Genomic DNA, 19,407 nt, shown 5'->3' with positions numbered 1-19,407 from the left:
TATTCTTTCTTGTTATGAACACCACCACACACAAGGAGGGTTGGTTTGAGATGGGTGGGTTTCAGAGATGGGGAGTTCAGCAATCCTGCTGTTGCTCTGGGAAATGAAGTTTATAGGGTGACATCAGTGACAATGAAAATATCTGCTTTCTGGAAATAAAGGCAGAGGCGAAAGCTTCTAAAAGAGACAGGCAGCATGGTGTAGTTCAGGCTGCACTGAAAGACAGCCTGTTTGGTTTTCAGTCATTCATCTGGAACTTGTTGTGGGCACTGTCTCATCGCCTGCTCTGTTCCTGTGGCTCCTGTCTCTGCAGAAATGCTTCCGTACCTTTGTACTTCCCATACCTCCCTCCTTGACTGGAAAAGCAGAAGGGTCCTGCTCTTTTGAAAGTGGTCTGTGACAGATGAATGTCATCTGGCTAATGCCTTCTTGGCAAGGGTGGGGGTAAAGCAGTCTGTTAACTTTAGTGTTGGTGCTTTTGCCAAGCTCTGTGCACTGCTTGTGCCACACATCTTTAATTTTGACCCTGAGTACACTGGCACATTTTTGTGTGTGTGCACCCAAAATGTATGCAGGAACTGAGCAGCTTTTGCTTTTAAATTGTTTTGTTTGGTTTTGGTTTTTTTTGCGCAGCCAGCTGCCTTGAGACAAGGTCCTTTAAAAATTCAGGAGGTTTTTTCTTTTGTTCTCTTCCTGCACTGCTGCAAAAAATAAAGAATGAAGAGGGAACAGCCCACTCTGGATGCCTGGTGCTGAAGAGGCTGTGAGATGGAGATTAGGGGTTGGTGAGAGCAAGCACTGCAGAGGACAGAACAAGGTGAAGGGCATAGAGCTGGATAAGAAAAGGACCATGCATAAATTAGGAGGAAAAACTGCAGACTTTTTTTTCTCCCACGAATAATTAACTTTACTGCTATTCTTCATTTTCTGCCTTCTAAACCTCTCACGAAAGCCTCTTCTTGCTTTGGAGAGAAGTGTCACTTGAGAACCTTCTCAAAACTTGGCAGCTATGTAATAGGGGCATGTAATCTTTTATAATCCTCTCTACAGGTTTGTAATAACCATTTCTGTTTTGAGATTCCAAAGTATTTTGTAGGCCAAGTGGGAATTTAACTGTGAGAGAAAAATGTACTTAATATTCAGGAGCAAAGATGAGTGGTCCTGGGCGGGGAACGAGACCTGAATAAGAAGGAAAGGAAACCTGCTTGAGTATTGAAGGAAGGGTCACAGCAATGGCTTCAAGCAACTGCGGGTTATTTGAAATCTTAGTTATCCTGGGAATTGAGTTGTTTTTTTACAGAGACAGCAGCTTCTGTGGTGGTGATGTCATGAGATTTACGAGGCTGCACAATGAGCCCCTTGTTTGCGGGCACGCAGGGAGGCTGGCCCGAGCGCAGGGCGCACCTGCGTGTTTTGTAAGGTCCCCACCTCGATTGGGTTGTGATTTCTGGTTCCACTTGTTGAGCCAATGAGTACACGGTGATTGCCTGATGGGAAGTTGCTGGCACTGATCCATCTGAGAAGGCGCTGATGTCTCCTGACAGGCACATCTTGCACGCTGTGTCCCCTGAACTGGGCTGGGCACAGCCCAGGAAGACGGGGACAGAGAGCAAGGCGCAGCCGAGGATCAATTACCCTTTGTGAATTTAACATTTAGCAGTCGGCCATGCAGCAAGTAAGAAGCTTAGAGGAGCTCAGTAGCATTCAAGCTAATTGGTAGCTTTAAACTGCTATTAAGAGCTCCCACACCTTTTGCTCAAAGAAGCTGCTTGGTGACAGCAAGCTGGTGCAACTTTGTGCTTTCTAGTCAGAATTACCCTGCCAGGCCAATGTGTGCTTTATGCCTAATTTTTGCCTCAGCCGTTAGCTCCTTAGCTCTCATATTTTAGGACTTTGCAAGAAAGCTTGAGACTGTTGGCACACTCAGCATCTGCTCACTAAACTAGTCGTAAGATTTTAAGACTTGCGGTTTCTTTTTTGGAACAGCTCCATAATTTTTCCTTTTGAAAATAAAATCTCAGTGAAACTGCTTACATGGTTGTAGCCTAACTGAATTTGTGCTCTCGAGCTTCTGCAGAGCCCTTAGGTACCAGGGAACATTGAGGCCTTTTAGGAAATGTCAGAGGCTGAGGGTGGCAAATGTGTTAGCACAGGCCTTGGGAAAGGTTTGGGTTTGGAATTGCGTGTGTTACGGGGAAGTGAGAAGGGAAATCTTGGCTGATCTCTGCCACAGTCTCAGCCCTGGTGCGAAAACTCCTGAGCTGTAGATAGGCACAGTGGTGACGTTGCAAGAACAGGGCAGATGTATGGACTTGGGCCCAGGGGAAGTTGGCAGAGCCGTCTGGGAGCTCAGCTGCAGGAGCGAGGCTGCTGTACCTTGCTCGCTGCCGGCTGACTCTTGTACAAACAAGTCAGATCTCTCCTCGGGAAGGAATTGAAGGGGTGGGAATGATGTCAGCAAGAGATGCCGTCCTGCTGGGAGATGCCAGGCTTGTTGAACAGTAGCATTCTGTATTTTGTCTCCTGCTGGTTGCAGAGGAGACAGCCCTTGGCTGCTAAAGCATTCGCTTATCTGATGGTTTATTCCTCTCCACTTAAAAATTGCTCCTGATGTGGTTTCTTAGTGCAGAAAATCCATAGGAAATTTAAGAATCTGGCTGGCAGCTCTGGTAGTGGACAAAACATTGATTCTCACTCTTTGAGTTTTAAAGGTTACTCTTTCCTCCTTGGTGTCAAGGTGAGACTGCTGCATGTGAGAAATTCTGAGCAGCAAGGTGACCCTTCTCCCACCCCATCACACATCTCAGCAAAGCTTCCCAGCAGCTGCTGGGGAAAAGTTATGCCTTTAGCTGAGGGCCGAAGAGACACAGTCCTCATTCAGAGGAAGGGAAAATCCTTCAAACCTCACCTGTAAGCAGTGAACAGCAGATACCTTCAGACTTCCCATCTCTAAATTTTAAGACATTCCTTCTCCCAAAGCTGACATACTGATGGTAGGGAAATGGAAGCACACACAACAAGCATGAAAATTGCCAGAGTCACATTTCTTTGAGGATATAGGGCATGAAAACTGCACCTGACTGAACAGTTTTTACTTTAATCTCTCTGTGGCTCATGAGATTCTTCACTGGAATAGTGGAAAACCAGTCTTGAGACTGTGTCTAATCACAGCCACTCAATAAAAGAGCAGTGGAAAGTTAATAGATTAGATTGGCAAGATTGGCCTGTACTAGAAAAGTTAAAGATCTTGTGAAGAACCTGTGTTACAATGCCAAATACATTGGAATCTGAGAAAGTCATGGCACTGGTCATGGCTTCTGCCAGCTTCTAAAATACTGTTTTCACCTACTTAAACCTTTTATGACTTTATTCTGTGCAGAATGGATTTTCCAGGTAGTGTTTTGGCTGTAAGCAGTTGGAGTGAGAGCTTCTGAGATCTCTGAAGCCTGATGGTTTGACTAAGCCTTTTTTACCTCCTACCCAGGATATTAGATTTCCATCTGAGAATTTGGTTATCATTTCATGCAGCTGCTGGAGGAGAGCAACTGGATTCAGCTGAATTGAGGGCTGCTCATTGCATGTGGACTGGGCTTTGTTGAGTGTGGCTATTATATGTAACGGGAAGAATTCGCACCAGATACTTACTTCTGTAATAACATCCTACATGAATGGCATGCTTCTCATCCCAAAGGATCTGCTCACACTTTCTACCCTTAAAATGCCACCTGCTGCACCAGGGATCTATTGCTGACCACGAAAACGTAGGCACCTCTTAGCTGAAATGGAGCCATGCCACAGAGTGATTTAGAGGGGCAAGTGATCACTGCTGTATCTCACAGTAGCTATGAGAAGTTTCCTAGAAAGGAAGCCCCACATTGTGCTTTGAAACAAAATGGCAAAATTAGTGGTGTTGTTTCTAATGTGTGCTGGTCATATTTCTAAGTATATTGTGGTTCAGAGAAAAATTAATCAACCCTGAGAGCATCGTGTTTTCTCTTTAGCGTGGGAGTCTCTGCATTGCCACACACAGTATATGCTGAATTTTCCTAATATTATACCATGAGCATTGTGTTTTCTGTGTTGGGGCAGTGTGGTAGTTGTCTGTACAAACTTGGAGGAAGGGTGTTCCTTCCTCTTCCAAGTGAGTTTGAGCATCGTGATAGGTTTCTCTTTGAACAGTTGTTTTTGTGAGTGTCTGTCTGCACTGTTCTGGTCTGGGTTGGGTCAGAAACCATTGCACATGGCTGGGGGTTGGTTGGAGAAATACGAAATACAAACAAAAGCTCTGTATATCAGCATGAGAGAAAATAGAAGTTGCCTTGGTTGTGCTTTCCCTAGCAGCCCCCTCAGTGGCTGACCTCTCTCATCCTCTGCCCTGTGCAGATGTTCAGAGATTGCCCCTCTTGTGACTGGGCCAGGATTGCTCCAATGCCTGTGCAGATCTTTACCTGAGCATCAACATCTGTCTGAACTAGGTGCACATCCCCACCCAGCTGTGTGTCACAGAGCTGCTGTTGCTGTTTATTTTCACTCACATTAGTGACTTCTTTTGCAGAAATCCTGCCTTGTTCCAAGACTTGAGGGAATGGAGCATGTTGAGATACTGTGTATTTCCTTTTCTGCCATATCTTTCCCTTGAATCCCTTCATGAGCTTTGAGATTATGGACGTTCAGTGGAAGGACTGGTAGTTGTTATTTATCTTTGAAGCTTCCTGTCAGTAGTAAGGCTTGTTTCAACTTGCTTTATCAAGGTTGGAACTGATGATTATTCAAACTGGACTGTGTGGTCATGCACAGCTGGGTAGGTTGAGGTTCTGACAAGCTCTCAGATGACAGCACTTACCTAAAACACTTTTCTCTCATCCTGTCTCTATGGTAAGTACATAAAACACTATGGAAACATTGACACTGGGCAAGCAGACCTGTTGTCAAAAGGTGTTAGGGCTCTTACTAATCTCTCTTCACGGGGAAAAAAATCCTCCCAGCATACAAACTTGGCCACCACATTAGTTACTCAGCTGCTTGGCAGCTCCTTGTTGGAAATACTAGGAACAGAATATGGACCCTAATAAAGAGGAGGAAAATTTGGCAAGTACTTCAGTTAGCCCTTGATTTCACCATAGGAATAGTGCAGTTCAGAAAAGGGAGTTCTGAGGTGTGCCAGGGGTGCTCCTGTCATCACTGGGATGGAGGGTTATTTCTGTGCTTTTATTGATAGTAAGTAGAGAGTGCTTTTTGGCAGAGACTGAAGGCATGAATTTGCCTTTAATGTAGTTTTGTTGGCTTGGTTTCTGGTAATTCTGTCCTTTTCACTAGCTCTGAGGAGAGAAGATGCTGTTTTTCTGGTTGTAGGAGAGCTGTTGGGGACTAAATGACACTGAAGCACCCATTATCTCTTGGAAATAATTTTATGATTCTGCCCATTGCCTGCTTTTTGGAAAATATTCTCCACTCATGAACACATTTGGAATTTTAAGGAAAATAATTGTTGCATATTTGCAATGGCAGCTTTCAGAAATGTTCCCATCTGATAGGACTGCTCTGCTCCACAAATACTGCTAAACTGCCATGAATTTTCCTGAGATGTCTTACCCTGTCTGTGGGAATTAGCTTGGCACTGCCTGCTGCTGCTTTCCACATTTCCTTGCCCTGCACCACTCAACACTTCTGTTGTTGATATGTGATTATGGAATCACTTCCCCTCTATTTTTCCCTTTCTTTAAAAATAAGCCCTATACTTCAAGAATAACAAGGTACAAGTTGTCATCTGACTGAAAGAAAGGGAGCTTTGTGGATATTTATAACATGGCTAGTGGTATGTCAGAGCCCTGAGGAAAAACAACACAGTTTCCAGTCTTCAGCAATGTTGGATGTGTCAGGAGGCAGTGGTGAGGATTTTTTTCCAAGCTGTTACTTAACTGATATTAGCATTTGAAGGCACATAAGGCCTGACCTTTAATCCTATGTGTAGACTTGCTGATCTGCTTACTTGAATGCCTCATTGAAGTGCTGCAGAATGAAGGGATTGCATCAGACCCGAGAGAAATCTTCTGTCACCAGAACTTGACTGTTTAGGTGTGTGGCTGCATGAGCCCATCCCACATGTAACATCTGCAAACTCAGAGCTTTCAGATGCACCTCCCTGATATCTTCTCTAGCTCCTGTCTGAAGTTGTATTCATCAGTGAGAGATCATTCATCTCCAAAGCTCAAGCCTTGCTGTGTGAGCTGACAGAGTAGCCCCACAATAAAAAAGGACAATCCTGACCTGCAGTCTTTCCCAAAAGTTTCAGTGTTCCTCGTTACACATGGACTTTTTGCAATTCACTTTGCAATTCACTTCTATAGTGATTCAAAGCATGGTGCTTAATTAGTTTTATGGGGCTTTCGTGAAAGAGGTCGGTGGGTTTTATTACATTGACGTGAAAAGTTGGAGCCAAGAATGTAAAATGAAAACTGAAGATGAAGAGCACCGGAAAGCAGAACAGGGTTTGTGAGGCAACCAAGCATGTATGTGATACTGTGCAAAGTCCCAAAGAGTCTTCTGTCTAAACTGGTACCATACTTCAGAATAAATTTTGAAGTCACAGCTGTTGTGAGAGGCTCCAAAGATATCAGCCATGCAGGAGGGCGAGCTGAGAAATAATTTAAATAGGTGGGACTGATGCACCAAAGCTACTCTGGGGTCCTCGTTGCTGTGAGTTTTCTGGGACCACACGTTCCACATCCGTGGAGTTTGTGATGTGCTCGCAGCGTCAGCTGAGGAGAGAACTGGAGTTACAGAGTCCAATGCTCTGGAAAACCAGCTGGCTGAAGAGAGCACATGGTCAGGCTTGCAGGGGTGCTGGGCTGTGCCCCGACTTGTGTTCAACAGGACACAAGCACGAAATATTACCACTGTGGTGTTCTCTAGGGGTGACTGACAGCTGCAGACACCGGCATGGCATGTCAGTCTGCCAGCAGCCTGTGGAAAGCTATTCTGACGTAGCCAACCCACTTGGCAACAGAGCCATGGCTGGCTCACAGTGCCTGATGACTCAGTTAAGTCCTGGAGTTGTTATTGCAGTGGAAGAAGTCGTTCTGTTCTTTAATTCCTTTGTGCAGCCCATGGATCAGTCGGATGGTATCCTGCCAAGGCCTGTAGTTAGAAGAAATTATAACACAAAGATCTTTTGGGGCTGGGCAAGTCGTGACTGTAGATTCTGCATTGGAGCTGATGGCCCAGGAAGGTTTTCATTTGCCATCAGGAAGTTTACCAGCAGTTCCAAATGCAGCTTCCTTGGTTCGTGCTCAGTGCAGCAGCTGGAGGCACTCTAGCTGCCAGCCCACCCACATCAGCAGGACAGGGCACACACACCTTCATCCTTTCCTCCCCCTGCTGATTTATCATGTGCTTTCCTTACCCAGGAGACCAGATCCCCAGAGCTCTCATCTTCCCATTTCTGTTGCAGACCCATACCAGGAGCTCATGGCTTCATCCATGTCTACTCTCTGTCAGGTTTGTCATGCTTAGGCAGGGATAGGGCTCATGTGCTGCTTGGGAAGCCAAGGTCAAAGCAGGAGCAGCAGTGGTTTTATTTTACATCTGGTTTGGTTTTTGGTTGGACACCATGATAAATGTGAGTTGCAGTTATGCCAAAAATCTACCTGGAGGGTTCATGTCTGTAAAATGGACTAATATATAACTTGTGGTGGAGTCTGTTGTGCTCCAGGAGTTTGCACAAATGCACTTTTGCTTCACAGAGCTAATGGTGGTTTCCCTTCATTATCTTTATGCTTAAATAGAGTTTTGGGCAATTTTGAGGCACACAGCATTCATTGTCACTCTCACAAACCGAGTTGGATCAGAAGTAACAGTGTGTAATCTGATTCTGCATCTCAGCTTCTTCCCTGAATTATTTTACCTGACATTAAGGTCACAAAGGTGCCCTTCTTTCTTATTCAGAGCAGTAGGAGCCATGCAGCCCTCTCCTTTTTCTTGCTTAAAGGTTGCCTGTTCCAAGCACTTTCCTGAATGATCACAGAACTCCTGATGCAATATGAGGTTGAACAAGGCACTGAAAGCCATCTTCCAAGTCTGGCTCTAGAATGTGACACATCCCTTGCAATGCAGAGGCAAAGCTGCAGGAAGAGTGCATGAAGATGCTGCAGCGTTTTTGATAAAGAGGGGGCACGAGCAGGGTCTGCAAGGCGGGAAGTAAGTTGGAGGGGTTCCTTAGTCCGGGTTTAACGCTGGCCTTTGGGCTGGCTCTCCCTGGAAGGTGCTGGGTGATTGAGGATTCGCTGGCCTCTAGTGGTGATGCTGGGGAGAAGCTCCGAGAAGCAGCTGGGTTCTCTCTGTGCATGCTACTAGGGGTGCTAAAAGGCAGGTAGTGCTACAAAACATTTCGGGTTTGAACACTGACTTTGCTCCTGAAACAGTTAAAGGAGGTCCTGGACTCCTGTGCAGTCCCTTGATTTTTGCAGTGTCTGTTTTAGACCCTTGGGACTTGAGGGATCTCTAGTGTCTACATTGAGAATGGATGATTTTTAGATCATTGCAAGCAAATTGTATAGAACTAGAGTGCGAGATAAAAATGAAACTTAATCCTATAAAGCAATCAGAAGTTAATATCAAAACTTTGTAAAGAGACGAATCATAGAATCCTAGAAGGGTTTGTGTTGGAAGGGACCTTGTTGTGACAGGTACAATGTCATATGTCGCTCAATTGTGAGAAACCTGCGGGAAAATTATTTTAAAATAAATTTTAATAGATCAGGACTGGGAACCAAACAAGATGGGTTATGATTTGGTTTGTTGTTTTTGAGGGGGTTGTTTGTTTTTTTTTTTAAGTATGAGTTTTTGTCGTTGTAGTATCTGTGGCTAAATGAAAATGCACAATTTCATCAAGTAGGTTCCCCACCAAAAGGTGCTAGTAAGCCCTTCTCAATTAAATGCCCATCCCTTTGAATTTGTCCTTCCCTTCTTCAAGCCTGCCTTCCTTGATCTCTGTCTTCCTTCCTATATCTCTCTATCCTTAGTCTCAAATAATCCACTTTATTAAGATTTAAAGTACATTTGGGGCCGTACCCCTTTGAGAAGGGAGTGGAAGGAAGATTAAGTTTTCATAAGAGCTCTTGGTCTTTTCAATATATTTCAGCCTTTGACAAAGACATTCATATTCATCTCTGGTATTGCCATTTCTGTAAGTCATGCTATAAGTAAATAAATATTCGTAGCATATGGGTGCCTCCCAGGACTCCCATTTCACCTTTTAAAATGCTGAAACAGACCTCACTCAGCAGACAGTGCAGTTTTGGTTCAGATCTCACTGCAGAACTGTGAAAGCAAAGAAGGTGGTTAATGCTAACGTGCTAATGTTTTCTGTTGCCAGATGTGAAAGGACCACCCACCCACAGATTGTCCTGTGGCCAGTCCCCCTACACCGAGATGACAACATGGGAGAGGAAATACTGCATCCTGACAGACAGCCAGCTGGTGCTGCTCAACAGGGAGAAGGAGGTGAGACAAGCTCATGCTGGTGCCTCAGTACCTGCCCTTTGGCCCTTATTGGTAAAAGGAGAAGGCAGCTTTCTTCATCTCCCCTTTACTTCACTCACGAATCCTTTGAAACATGTGCGACGGGGCAAAGGGAATTTAAAAAGAAATTTTAAATTGAAGAAAGAAATTTTAAATCCAGAGTGATGAGACACTGGAACAGGTTGCCCAGGGAGGTTGTGGATGCCCCATCCTTGTAGGTGTTCAAGGCCAAGATGGGTAAGGCCTTGAGCAGCCTGGTTTAGTGGGAGGTGTCACTGCCCTTAGCAGGGGCTTGTGACTAAGTGATCTTTAAGGTCCCTTCCAAGCCCTTCCCATTCTATGAAAAGGGGAGCTAAGCTATCCTGTGTGTGAATAGGGTGGTGCACACAGTTATAATCCAGCTGGCCCAGATGCTGGTGGCACAGAAGAGGTGACAGCAGCCAAAGTGCAAACTACCTCCTGGAGTTCTGCAGCCTGTGTTTGTCTGCCACTATGTGTCTTCCTATGTTACTTCTTCTTTTAAAGGTTCTTAGAGCCACCACAGGTATGTAAACCTGCCTCTTTATGTCAGTGCAGACATAAAGGTAGGGAAAAGTGAAGGCTTTTTATCCATGAGTTTTAGTCTAATACCATAGTTTCCTATATTTGGCAACGACCCCAATTTTTGTGGTTTTTCTTGATTCTTTTGAAGCTTCTGTATATGGCTGTTACAGCCTGAGAGTGAGACCTGTTTCTGGTGTGGAACAAAATATTAGTCAGCTATCCTCAGGTTTATTTGCAATGAAATATTGCCTTGCATAGGGAGAGTGGGAGTAAATGGTTTAGAGAAGGACTTGAGTTATTAGAAGGGAACAGCTTTAATGCTGATGTGTGGGAGAGGTGATTAAACGCAGGCAAAATGGAAGGCCCATTTAATGGTATTTGTTTACTATGTAATTCCTTTTCTAGTCTGACAGGACTGACACCTGAGGAATTGAAGTATACACTGAAGAAACTTAAGGAGATGTGAGAATCATTTCTAAAACAGTGCTGTACCAGCATAGCTGGGCCAAAAGGATGCTTCTCATTAGGAAATGTAATTGAAACAACACTGGCTCATATCACAAATAGTTATTTGAAGGTGGTAATCAGGCACTTAGGGGTTCTTATTTCCCCTGCCACAGACAGCTGAAAGCATTTTTCTTTCAGGAGTAAGATGAGGCTTTTGACTAGATCCTGAGGAGTAAATGTGCGAAGTCCAATGTATCACATCGTTATTTTCTATGTTTAAATACACTCTGGTTTTTGTCAGAAGCTGAGGAAATTCATTATAGGCTATAGAGGGCCTGAGGTTTAAGTGTAGCAATAACCTCAAGAAAGCAAGCAGTAATGTACATTCTTGCAGTGTGCTTTCAAAGGAATCTTCCTGCTCTACCACAATGGGAAATAGCTTGTTTCGGGAAATGCTGCTCGCAGATGGGCCAAGCAGACATGCCTTTGGTGCAGGTGTGACTCCACATGCTGATAATGGGATTTGTTTCAGAAGCCTGTAGCTCGAGTCAGATTTGCCATTCTGATTTTCAAGTAATTTGTGACTACTGTGAAATTAAAGGAAAAAGGGAACTCCTTACAGAGCCATGAGTGTTCAGTAGGAAAATAAGAGGTTGGTTTAGTCTGGCTTCTGAGTCTGGACACACAGTCCCTTACAGAAACACACAACATGTAGAGCTGCCAGTCAGGAGAGAGACACAGGGATGATACTCTGGATTTACACTTTCTTCTAATTTTTTCTGAGCTAGGAGAATCCCTTTGCAGCCTTCCTGAGAAAAGGGAGGGGAGGCAGCACAGTTAAATTTTTCTTGGCAAGTCATTCAGAGTTGAAAGAGGCTCCATGAAATGTGATCTAGAAAGAGGAGTGCACAGGGGCCTAAGGCAGCAGTGGGGTGAGACGCTTGTTAAGAGCATGATGATGGAAAAGTCTGTATAAGGGGAATCATAAAAAGATCCTGGGTGTGACCACTGGTGCAGGGAGCCTAAGCAAAGACCAGGTGAACAAAGAAGAGGGAGGTTACTTTAAGAAAAAATGAAGATTATGTTCAGAGTAAAATTATTGGAAAGGTGATGCTGGAGTTTTGTTTGCTCAAATCAGGCAATAGGCAAGAGGAGCAGGGGAGATTCCTGCTCTGAACATGGTCATTACTGATAGAGTGAGTAGGGAAGAATTCCTTTGGGGTGCTGAGGAGGAAACAATGTTCAGGACAGAGGGATATCCACCAGTGAGTGAGAGGGTGTGGGGGAAGAAGGCAGAGATGGTAGCAGCAGAGTGCCCTTGCAGCCCAGAGGGGGTGATGGATGACTTGAGAGGCTCCCTGGAACAGAGACTAGGCACTGTTACGGAATAAAAAAGTGGGGATTTATTAAAAGGCCTTCACGGGTTACACCTTGGGCAGTACAAGAACCTGCCTGAGGCTACACCCAAGATGGACCCCAGGTCATGAGTTTTCACACTTTCATAAGTTTTGGTCCATTTCCATATTGTCCAATTCCAGCTTCAGGTTATGCAGTCCCATCCTCCCAGTTTGCTCTCCTCAATTCACTGTTGTTTGCAATTTTTGGGCCTAAAGCTGCAATGGTGTCCTTGGTTCTGGGGCTGGAAAAGGATTGTTTTGTCTGATTAAACTGTGAAGAGAACTTGCTAACACTTTATATGAAGTTCAGAGTTACCTATTAATGCAGAACAGAATCTGGAAAATATGAAAGCTCAAACTTAAGGCATCAGGAGCACTTGTTTAATTGCAAGGCTGACATAACTTGAAAGGTGTAAGTCTGAAACCTCTCATTTTATTCTCTGTCCATCTGCTTCATTGCTTCGTGGAATAAAATCCGAGAAGCTTGGCCTGTGTGAGTCTGGAAGGGAACAGAAATGTGTGTTTATACTGCTTTGTAAAATCCTTCCGCAAGTACGTGTGTCCAAGTTAGAAAGTGAAAAATATATACAAAATGTAAACAGGTACATAGAAGAATTCTCCACTGTTTCAATTCTAATGCTAAATTTGGGGTTTTTTTCAGTTAGTGCTGCTAAAATACAGCATTATGAATTGCAGATTTTTAAGACCAAGGGAACAGTACAGAAATAAACAGCGTAGTAGAGAAAACTCATTTCTCATAGTGTCCCACCACTATGGATTTATTGTCAAAGCAGTTTGAATGAAGTATATGCAAGAGAAATTTTGTGCTGTGCAAGAGTAGGTTGAAAATCAGAGGCCTTTTGAAGTGCAACTTGATCCAAAAATATCTGTAATTACTTAGACAAAAATAGTCTGTCAGTATCACCTTGTGTAGTGTAGAAAAACATTAATTACTTGACACTTTGTCAACTTTATAAAATGAGAATAGGTGAGACTGAAGAATGAAAATTATTAATGAAAGGAAGAGTTCAATGCCTAAAAAGTAAGTAGAAAGAAAATTAATCCCTGTAGGAACGTGGGACATGACTTAGCAAATAAGGAGTCCTGAGTGACGGGGGTGTGCAATTATTACACAGTGTGATAATATTTAACAGCATTTTCCAAGACAAGGAAAACAGGCCTAGATTGATGCCTATAGAAATCAGTTATTTCTTCTACAAGGAAGAGTTTCTCCTATCTGGAAGGTGTAGATGTTTTCATCTGCTCTGGGAAACCTGTTCCATCAGGTAGGAAGAGCTGTGAGGGCACAGTAGACATGTCTGTAAAATCAGAGCCATTTAAAACAGGGAAATGGAATGAGTGTTCATGAAGACTGGTTCCAGACACACAACACTGTGCACAGCACTTCCACTTGGAGGGAAGTGACAAATGGCTGCACCTGGCGTTGGGCTGCTTTTTAGTTGGGCTTTGTCAGCAACTTGGCTGCAGTCCTGCAGAATGTTTTAGTCTTGTGTTCACTTGGAAATGAAGACGAACAACATTTTTCACTGTGTTGGACTCTTCTTTTTCCCCTCCCTGCACCCAAACCTCATCTTTCTTCCTGGATTTGGAAGTGCTTTTTAATCAAGGGCAAAGGATAGCAAAGACCTACATGCACTGTGACAAGATCTACTGCTCACTGGTGCTGGTGACAGAGGCCAGCAGCAGCCACAGCACACCTGGGATGTATTTTCCTAGTCTTCCATTTCCTGTGACTGACACCAGTATGGTATGACAGTGGTGATCCCAAGGGAGCAAACATTGCTGCATGGGGCCCTAGGGGAAGCTCTTCCCAGATCTCACTGCCCTCCTCAAAGGAGTTGTCATGGTTGGAGGTCTTACAGCAAACATGTTTCACCTGTAAATAAGAGTTTGTCAAAGCTGAACCCAGCCATAAGGTAATATTTGCCTTAATTCCCAAGCAAATTTAATTATTTAATTTCCAAAATCCCAGAGAAATGTTTGCTGTCAACATTTTTAAAGTGAATTCCCATGTCAAAATTTTAGCTAGCTTCTAACTTTCTGAAGGAAGGTAAAAATTAAAATTAATTATTTAACTTGACATGATTTTGACATGATTCCAAACTTCCTAACTGTTAGATCAGAAGAGTCTGCAAATTCTCAAGTTTGTCTTGATGCACTCTTTCCAATCTTGAAAAATCTTACCTGCAATGAAGACATTTTTTTAATCTGCTTTTTTAAAAAGAGCCTATCTTAGCTTGCCTTTAAAAGGCATTAAATGCTTGGAAAACTCTTACTCCTATTTCTTCTGAAATCCCATCCTCATCAAACTGCTAGAAATCCCCAATACAGACTTTTTATACTTAAAAAGTATATTCAGTGGCAGGTGAACTGGGATGCTGCTCAAGGATTTAGAGTCTACGCTCTGAACCCATCCTCATTAAATTGTGAAATTTGTCATGGAAACGTGACCTGTGATGAAAATTGTTAAGATTGCTGAAATGATCAGCATCTGGACTGTCCCTATGTACCTTTTTGTTAACACTACTCAGAGTTAACACTACTCAGATCCCAGTCCTGAACCACCAGCTTCAGCATTTCAGTTCAGGGTCAAAGAATTCACAGGTTGGTGAAGTCTCAACAGGGAAAGAAGAGGATAAAGCTGGATAGGGGAAAAAAAAATAGCTGAAAGACTGAATCACCATTAGAGTCCTGACTCTGCAAGGCTGTGTCATTCCCTTCAATCTTTTGCTGAACTGCCTGCTGGAGTGGTGGGGGTTACAGGAGTGTTGGGAAGGTTGCAGATATCTGCCGTGGTATTTATTTGTGCACTTCCTTGTGTTTTGGTGCCTCCCCATCCATGAATCCATTGTCTGACCACAGAGCACTTTATAGAACTGTTTAAAATGTGCCCAGTCCCAAGATTTGCAGAGCTGCTGACCAAGCTGGTTTTATTTGTTCACAAAGCAGTATTTTTTTAGAGCAGGCTGGTCTCATGCTAAGCAATAAAAACTGCTCCTGCAGTCTTGGTGTTAGTTCTTTTTGTCAATATAGGTCAAGACTATGGTTTTGGAGAAGTTTTACTGTAAATAACAAAGCATTTTTAAGTCAGACTTAAGGGCAACTTTGTGAGTTACTTTAGTGGGGAAATCAATGCTGCAGTAGCTGTATAGGACTAGTTCACTGTGACAGGAGTGTGGCAGGGGTTTGGTTTCAGGGCTGCTGAAGCAGGTGTGTGGTATGACTGGTAATAGCTGATCGGGAAATCTGGCTCGGAGCATCCCACCAAAAAGTTCTCTGAAGGAAATCGGGAGAGCCAGAGGATCAGGAGAGTGTTTAGAAGGGAATAAGACTAAATGGAGCCTCCAGATGAGAACTGAAAGTTTAATATGTGAATTTGGTTGAACATATGTGGCATAAACTAACAAAATTAGTCTTTGTTTGATTTACTGACGTGCTTTTGCAGAAGAGTTTATACAGCTGTAAAAATCACCAGAGAAGACAATAGTCTGACCAGAATAAGAACCAGGAGTTTGGGAAACTTGTTTTGAAAAATGGGCACTGTTTGAAGGAGACAAATAGTCCAGGATAGTAAAGCATTAAAAAATGACCTTAATAGAATGTTAAGTGCTTAGAAATCAGGAAATGCCTGAACTAGTTTTGAGAGCCATTGTAGTGTGCAGCCTGTTTCTAAAAAATGCAGTGTCTCTGAGATCTTTTACAACCTTCAGTGCAAATGAATGATAGCTTTTTGTTTGCTATTAATACTCATTTTTCAGAGCTGATGGAAGATACAAAAGGGTAAGCAGCACAGGAAATAGGCAGGGGCTTCTATTTCTTTAGGTGCCAGCCCTGTGTTATGTGGCCATATGAAAAGAAATTGGCCATGCTACACGTACTGCACTTGTACTGTTGGAACCAAAGTCCTCATCAAAAGTACCCTGGGCTGCTGGCACCTTCCCGTGGCCATCGCTGGGCTGAGCATGCCCGCGCTTTCCCGGGAAGCCTCCGGAATTTTGTGTTAAGGCCACGAATGCCAAATTATGCCGAGAGCTGTTAGCAGATAATGAAGTCCCCTATCAAGGTGGCCTGGTGCCGAGTTAACAGCTGTTGGCATGGTTTTTCTGCAGGTGCCTACAGAAGGGATCCCGGAGCCGCAGGATGCCTCCCGCGGGCGCTGCCTGCGCCGCACGGTCAGCGTCCCCTCCGAGGGCCAGTTCCCCGAGTACCCGGCAGAGGGGGCCGCCCAACTAGGTAAGAGAGACCTTGGCCACGAGAAATAAATAAATCAATCAATAAATCAATCCGTTGAGCTGCGTGCTCTCCGAGGGCAGCACCCTGCCAGAGCAGCCTGGCTAGGTGGGTACCACCACAGGATGTGGAGGTCGCACAGCCCAGGCGTTGTGTGTAAATGCCTCCAACAAAGTGACTGCCAAACGTCAGGATTTATCCAAATATCAGGGAGATGGTTATGGGATGCTGGAGGAGCATGGCCCACAGGGAGCTTTGTGGCTGTGTTTTTAAACTCACTAGGTAGCCCTGGGATTAAAAGGTGAGAGCTGCTGGATGCGGGTCAGCAGGAATGCAGCTCTTGTGGATGGCTCTAAGTGGTTCCTGCTGGTTTTGAACTGTTAGCTGGTTATGTTTTACCTCACCTCTGGAATTTCCTTGACTTCATATTTTCACAACAAGCACCGGATAACAGGTTTTTCTCTAGCTGACCTCATGCCTGTTCAGGGTGCCATTCCTAAAAGAAGCAGCCATCTGCCCGCTGTTGGCTATAATTATCCATGTTGAAATTTAGGCAAAGCAAAAGAAAAGATAGGTATTAAAAAGGATAGACAAAGGCTCTGTTGCAATGGTTCCCCAAGTCCAGGTTTGGCCCAGTTCCCCCCTCTTTTCCACCCCACCTGTGGCTGCATAAAGAGCAACATTCCAGCTCTTCCGGAAAAAAAAAGGAAGAGGCAGCAACCACACACAAATGAGCTCTTCTTTCTCTTCCCAGCCTATGCAAGAAGCTTTCCTTCACATAGGCTGGTGAGACTTAGGAGCAGTTCTTCCCTGGTTCAGCTGTGAAAAATGTCACTCCTGGGAGAGTGAGCTATGAGGAATAAACATGCATCTGTAAATAGTAAAGCAGCCTTGATAGCTGGTGTACAAGGTAAAGAGCAGATAAGGTATTTTTAGTTTCACAGACTCAGCTAGTTGGTTTTTTTTTTTTTACTAAGTATTTTATTTTGCAAGTATATTGCACACAAGTAAGGAAAATCCCACCCTTGTAGATAGGTAATTAACACATTGAACTGTATAGCTTATTTATTTGTACTTGTCAATAGGACTGTTTAACTCTTCCTTATTTGAGGAAGGCAGATATGGTTCTTTTTTTATATCTTAGATTACAGATTTGAAGTCTGAAAATAAACAGGGCAAAGTTGGGGATTTAGGAGGGAAAACTGCAAAATACTTTGAGATGAGCGACATGAAAAGAGCCCTGACTGGATTTTTTTGTGGCATTCCAAATGCACCTCTAAATGATCATTTTGTTTTGCCATATGAATAAATGTTCATTCTTGTTTGGAACTAAACCTGATACTAATCATGTTTACATTGTGTTGTAGGCAAAATACTTACTCCAGGTATATGGCCAGTGAGGTGAATAAAGAATTATATTGCAGCCAGTCTGCACTAGGCCGTGAATATTACTTACAGCTTCACAAGCTAGAAAGACCTTTAAAAATCTAAGATTTAAATACCTTCTTCTTCTATACCATGTGCAAAAATGAGTAGATTTTCTAGTCTTCTATGAGCATCTCAACAGTTGGAAATCCCAGTGTTATATTTTTTAATGGAACCTTGTAACATTCTTGATTTTTCTTGAGGACCATAGAGAATGGATGACTCTGCTATTTGGTATCTGCCTTGCTGTGTATTTTGCTTCAGTTTTAGATGCAAGTGGCATCTTAGCCAGTCTGCACTAGGCAGTGAATATTACTTACAGCTTCACAAGCTAGAAAGACCTTTAAAAATCTAAGATTTAAATACCTTCTTCTTCTATACCATGTGCAAAAATGAGTAGATTTTCTAGTCTTCTATGAGCATCTCAACAGTTGGAAATCCCAGTGTTATATTTTTAAATGGAACCTTGTAACATTCTTGATTTTTCTTGAGGACCATAGAGAATGGATGACTCTGCTATTTGGTATCTGCCTTGCTGTGTATTTTGCTTCAGTTTTAGATGCAAGTGGCATCTTGTAGTGTGTTATTTGATATACACCTGACAAGAATGTATTAAAAGTACAAGATAGCTACCTGGTCTTCTCCATGTGAGAACTGCAACTGTAGTGAATACAGATGTCACAGAGTGTGTAGGCAAAGGAACTGGGCATGCAATGGGAAGGGAAAAATTGAGCAGTGCCCTTTCTGTGAGTATGGATGAGAGTGGGGGGGGAAGGTCATACATAATCTCAGATTGCTGTGCCCTAGGCAGTTCCCTTGTTCTTACATCCTGGTTAAAAATGTCTCTTGTCATGATTACAGAAATCCTGCTAATGAAAAAAGTGGTTTGATAGCAAGCAGTGGGAATAGCTTTATGTCAAGATGCTGAGCCAGAGGACACATTAGTGAAGGGAACCATTGCCCATCTTTATACAGAGAAAGAAGCAGATGGTGGCAGCCAGGACGTATCACAAGCAGTACAGATAACAACTGCACTAAAATAGCTCTGGAGTGCACACCAAAAGCTGAAAGGCACAGCAGAGGCAGCTACAGTATCTGGTAGAGAAATTGCTATGCAGAGCTGATAAGAATATCAAGCTTGTCCCAGGGAAGCATGTGGATAACATGGCAACTGCAGGCCTCCCATCTGACAGTGATATCTGAAATTATTCTTTGCCGAAGAGCTCCTTAGGAATGGCTCTAGCGCAGAGGTGAAGGCATAGCAAGTGTTTGCTCTTTTCCCTAAGTAAGGTTGGCATACCTCTTTTGTGATTTACTAATTAATAGATTTATTTATTAAAAATGAAAAAGGAGGTGTAAGGTGATGGGGCTCTTTTTCATTTGTAGCAATAAAGTTATAGCTTGCATGAGAATCTTATTGTTAATGGAGCAAATGGAACAGTCTGTGTTCTTTAAGGGCTTTGCATAATCAGCTGTAGCACCCATTCTGCAGATTTCTGTGGCATTCTTTACAGAATTATGCACACATCCATGTAGCACCATTCCTGGGAAGTGTGTGGGAGAAAAACTACCCACGTTACATCTGAGAAATGGAAGCCAGAGATGTGTAGCTCCCCAAAGTTCAGCATTCAGTCAAGTGTGCTTCACCCAAGTCATTCTCACCCTCTTTCATTTTTCCCCCTTGCTGCAGGGTTGGATCAGCTGTTTGGGAGGCAGCTGCTGCACCACTGTGGTTGCAGTCCCATGTACTAAGATAGACACCAATTTCCACATACTTCAGTACAGCAAGCTGTAATTTGTGATGGTTCAGCAGCTGCCAGAAGAG

The 19,407-nt window shown here is 43.5% G+C and overlaps 1 protein-coding gene across 2 annotated transcripts in view; it reads left to right on the top strand.

The window, feature by feature from the left end:
* Positions 1-19,407, top strand: part of RASAL2 (RAS protein activator like 2) — a 163,261-nt gene that overhangs the window by 71,716 nt on the left and 72,138 nt on the right. For both annotated transcript variants that reach the window (XM_053985267.1, XM_053985266.1), the window contains exons 2-3: positions 9,374-9,501; positions 16,037-16,160. In XM_053985267.1, coding sequence (XP_053841242.1) covers positions 9,374-9,501; positions 16,037-16,160 — 252 coding nt within the window. The remainder of the gene's footprint in view (positions 1-9,373; positions 9,502-16,036; positions 16,161-19,407) is intronic.

The sequence above is a fragment of the Vidua macroura genome, chromosome 9 (genome assembly GCF_024509145.1).
Source record: "Vidua macroura isolate BioBank_ID:100142 chromosome 9, ASM2450914v1, whole genome shotgun sequence".
In the NCBI taxonomy this organism is placed as follows: Eukaryota; Metazoa; Chordata; class Aves; order Passeriformes; family Viduidae; genus Vidua; species Vidua macroura.
The sequence above is the reverse complement of the archived record's forward strand: the minus strand, read 5'-3'. Positions and strand labels throughout refer to the sequence as shown.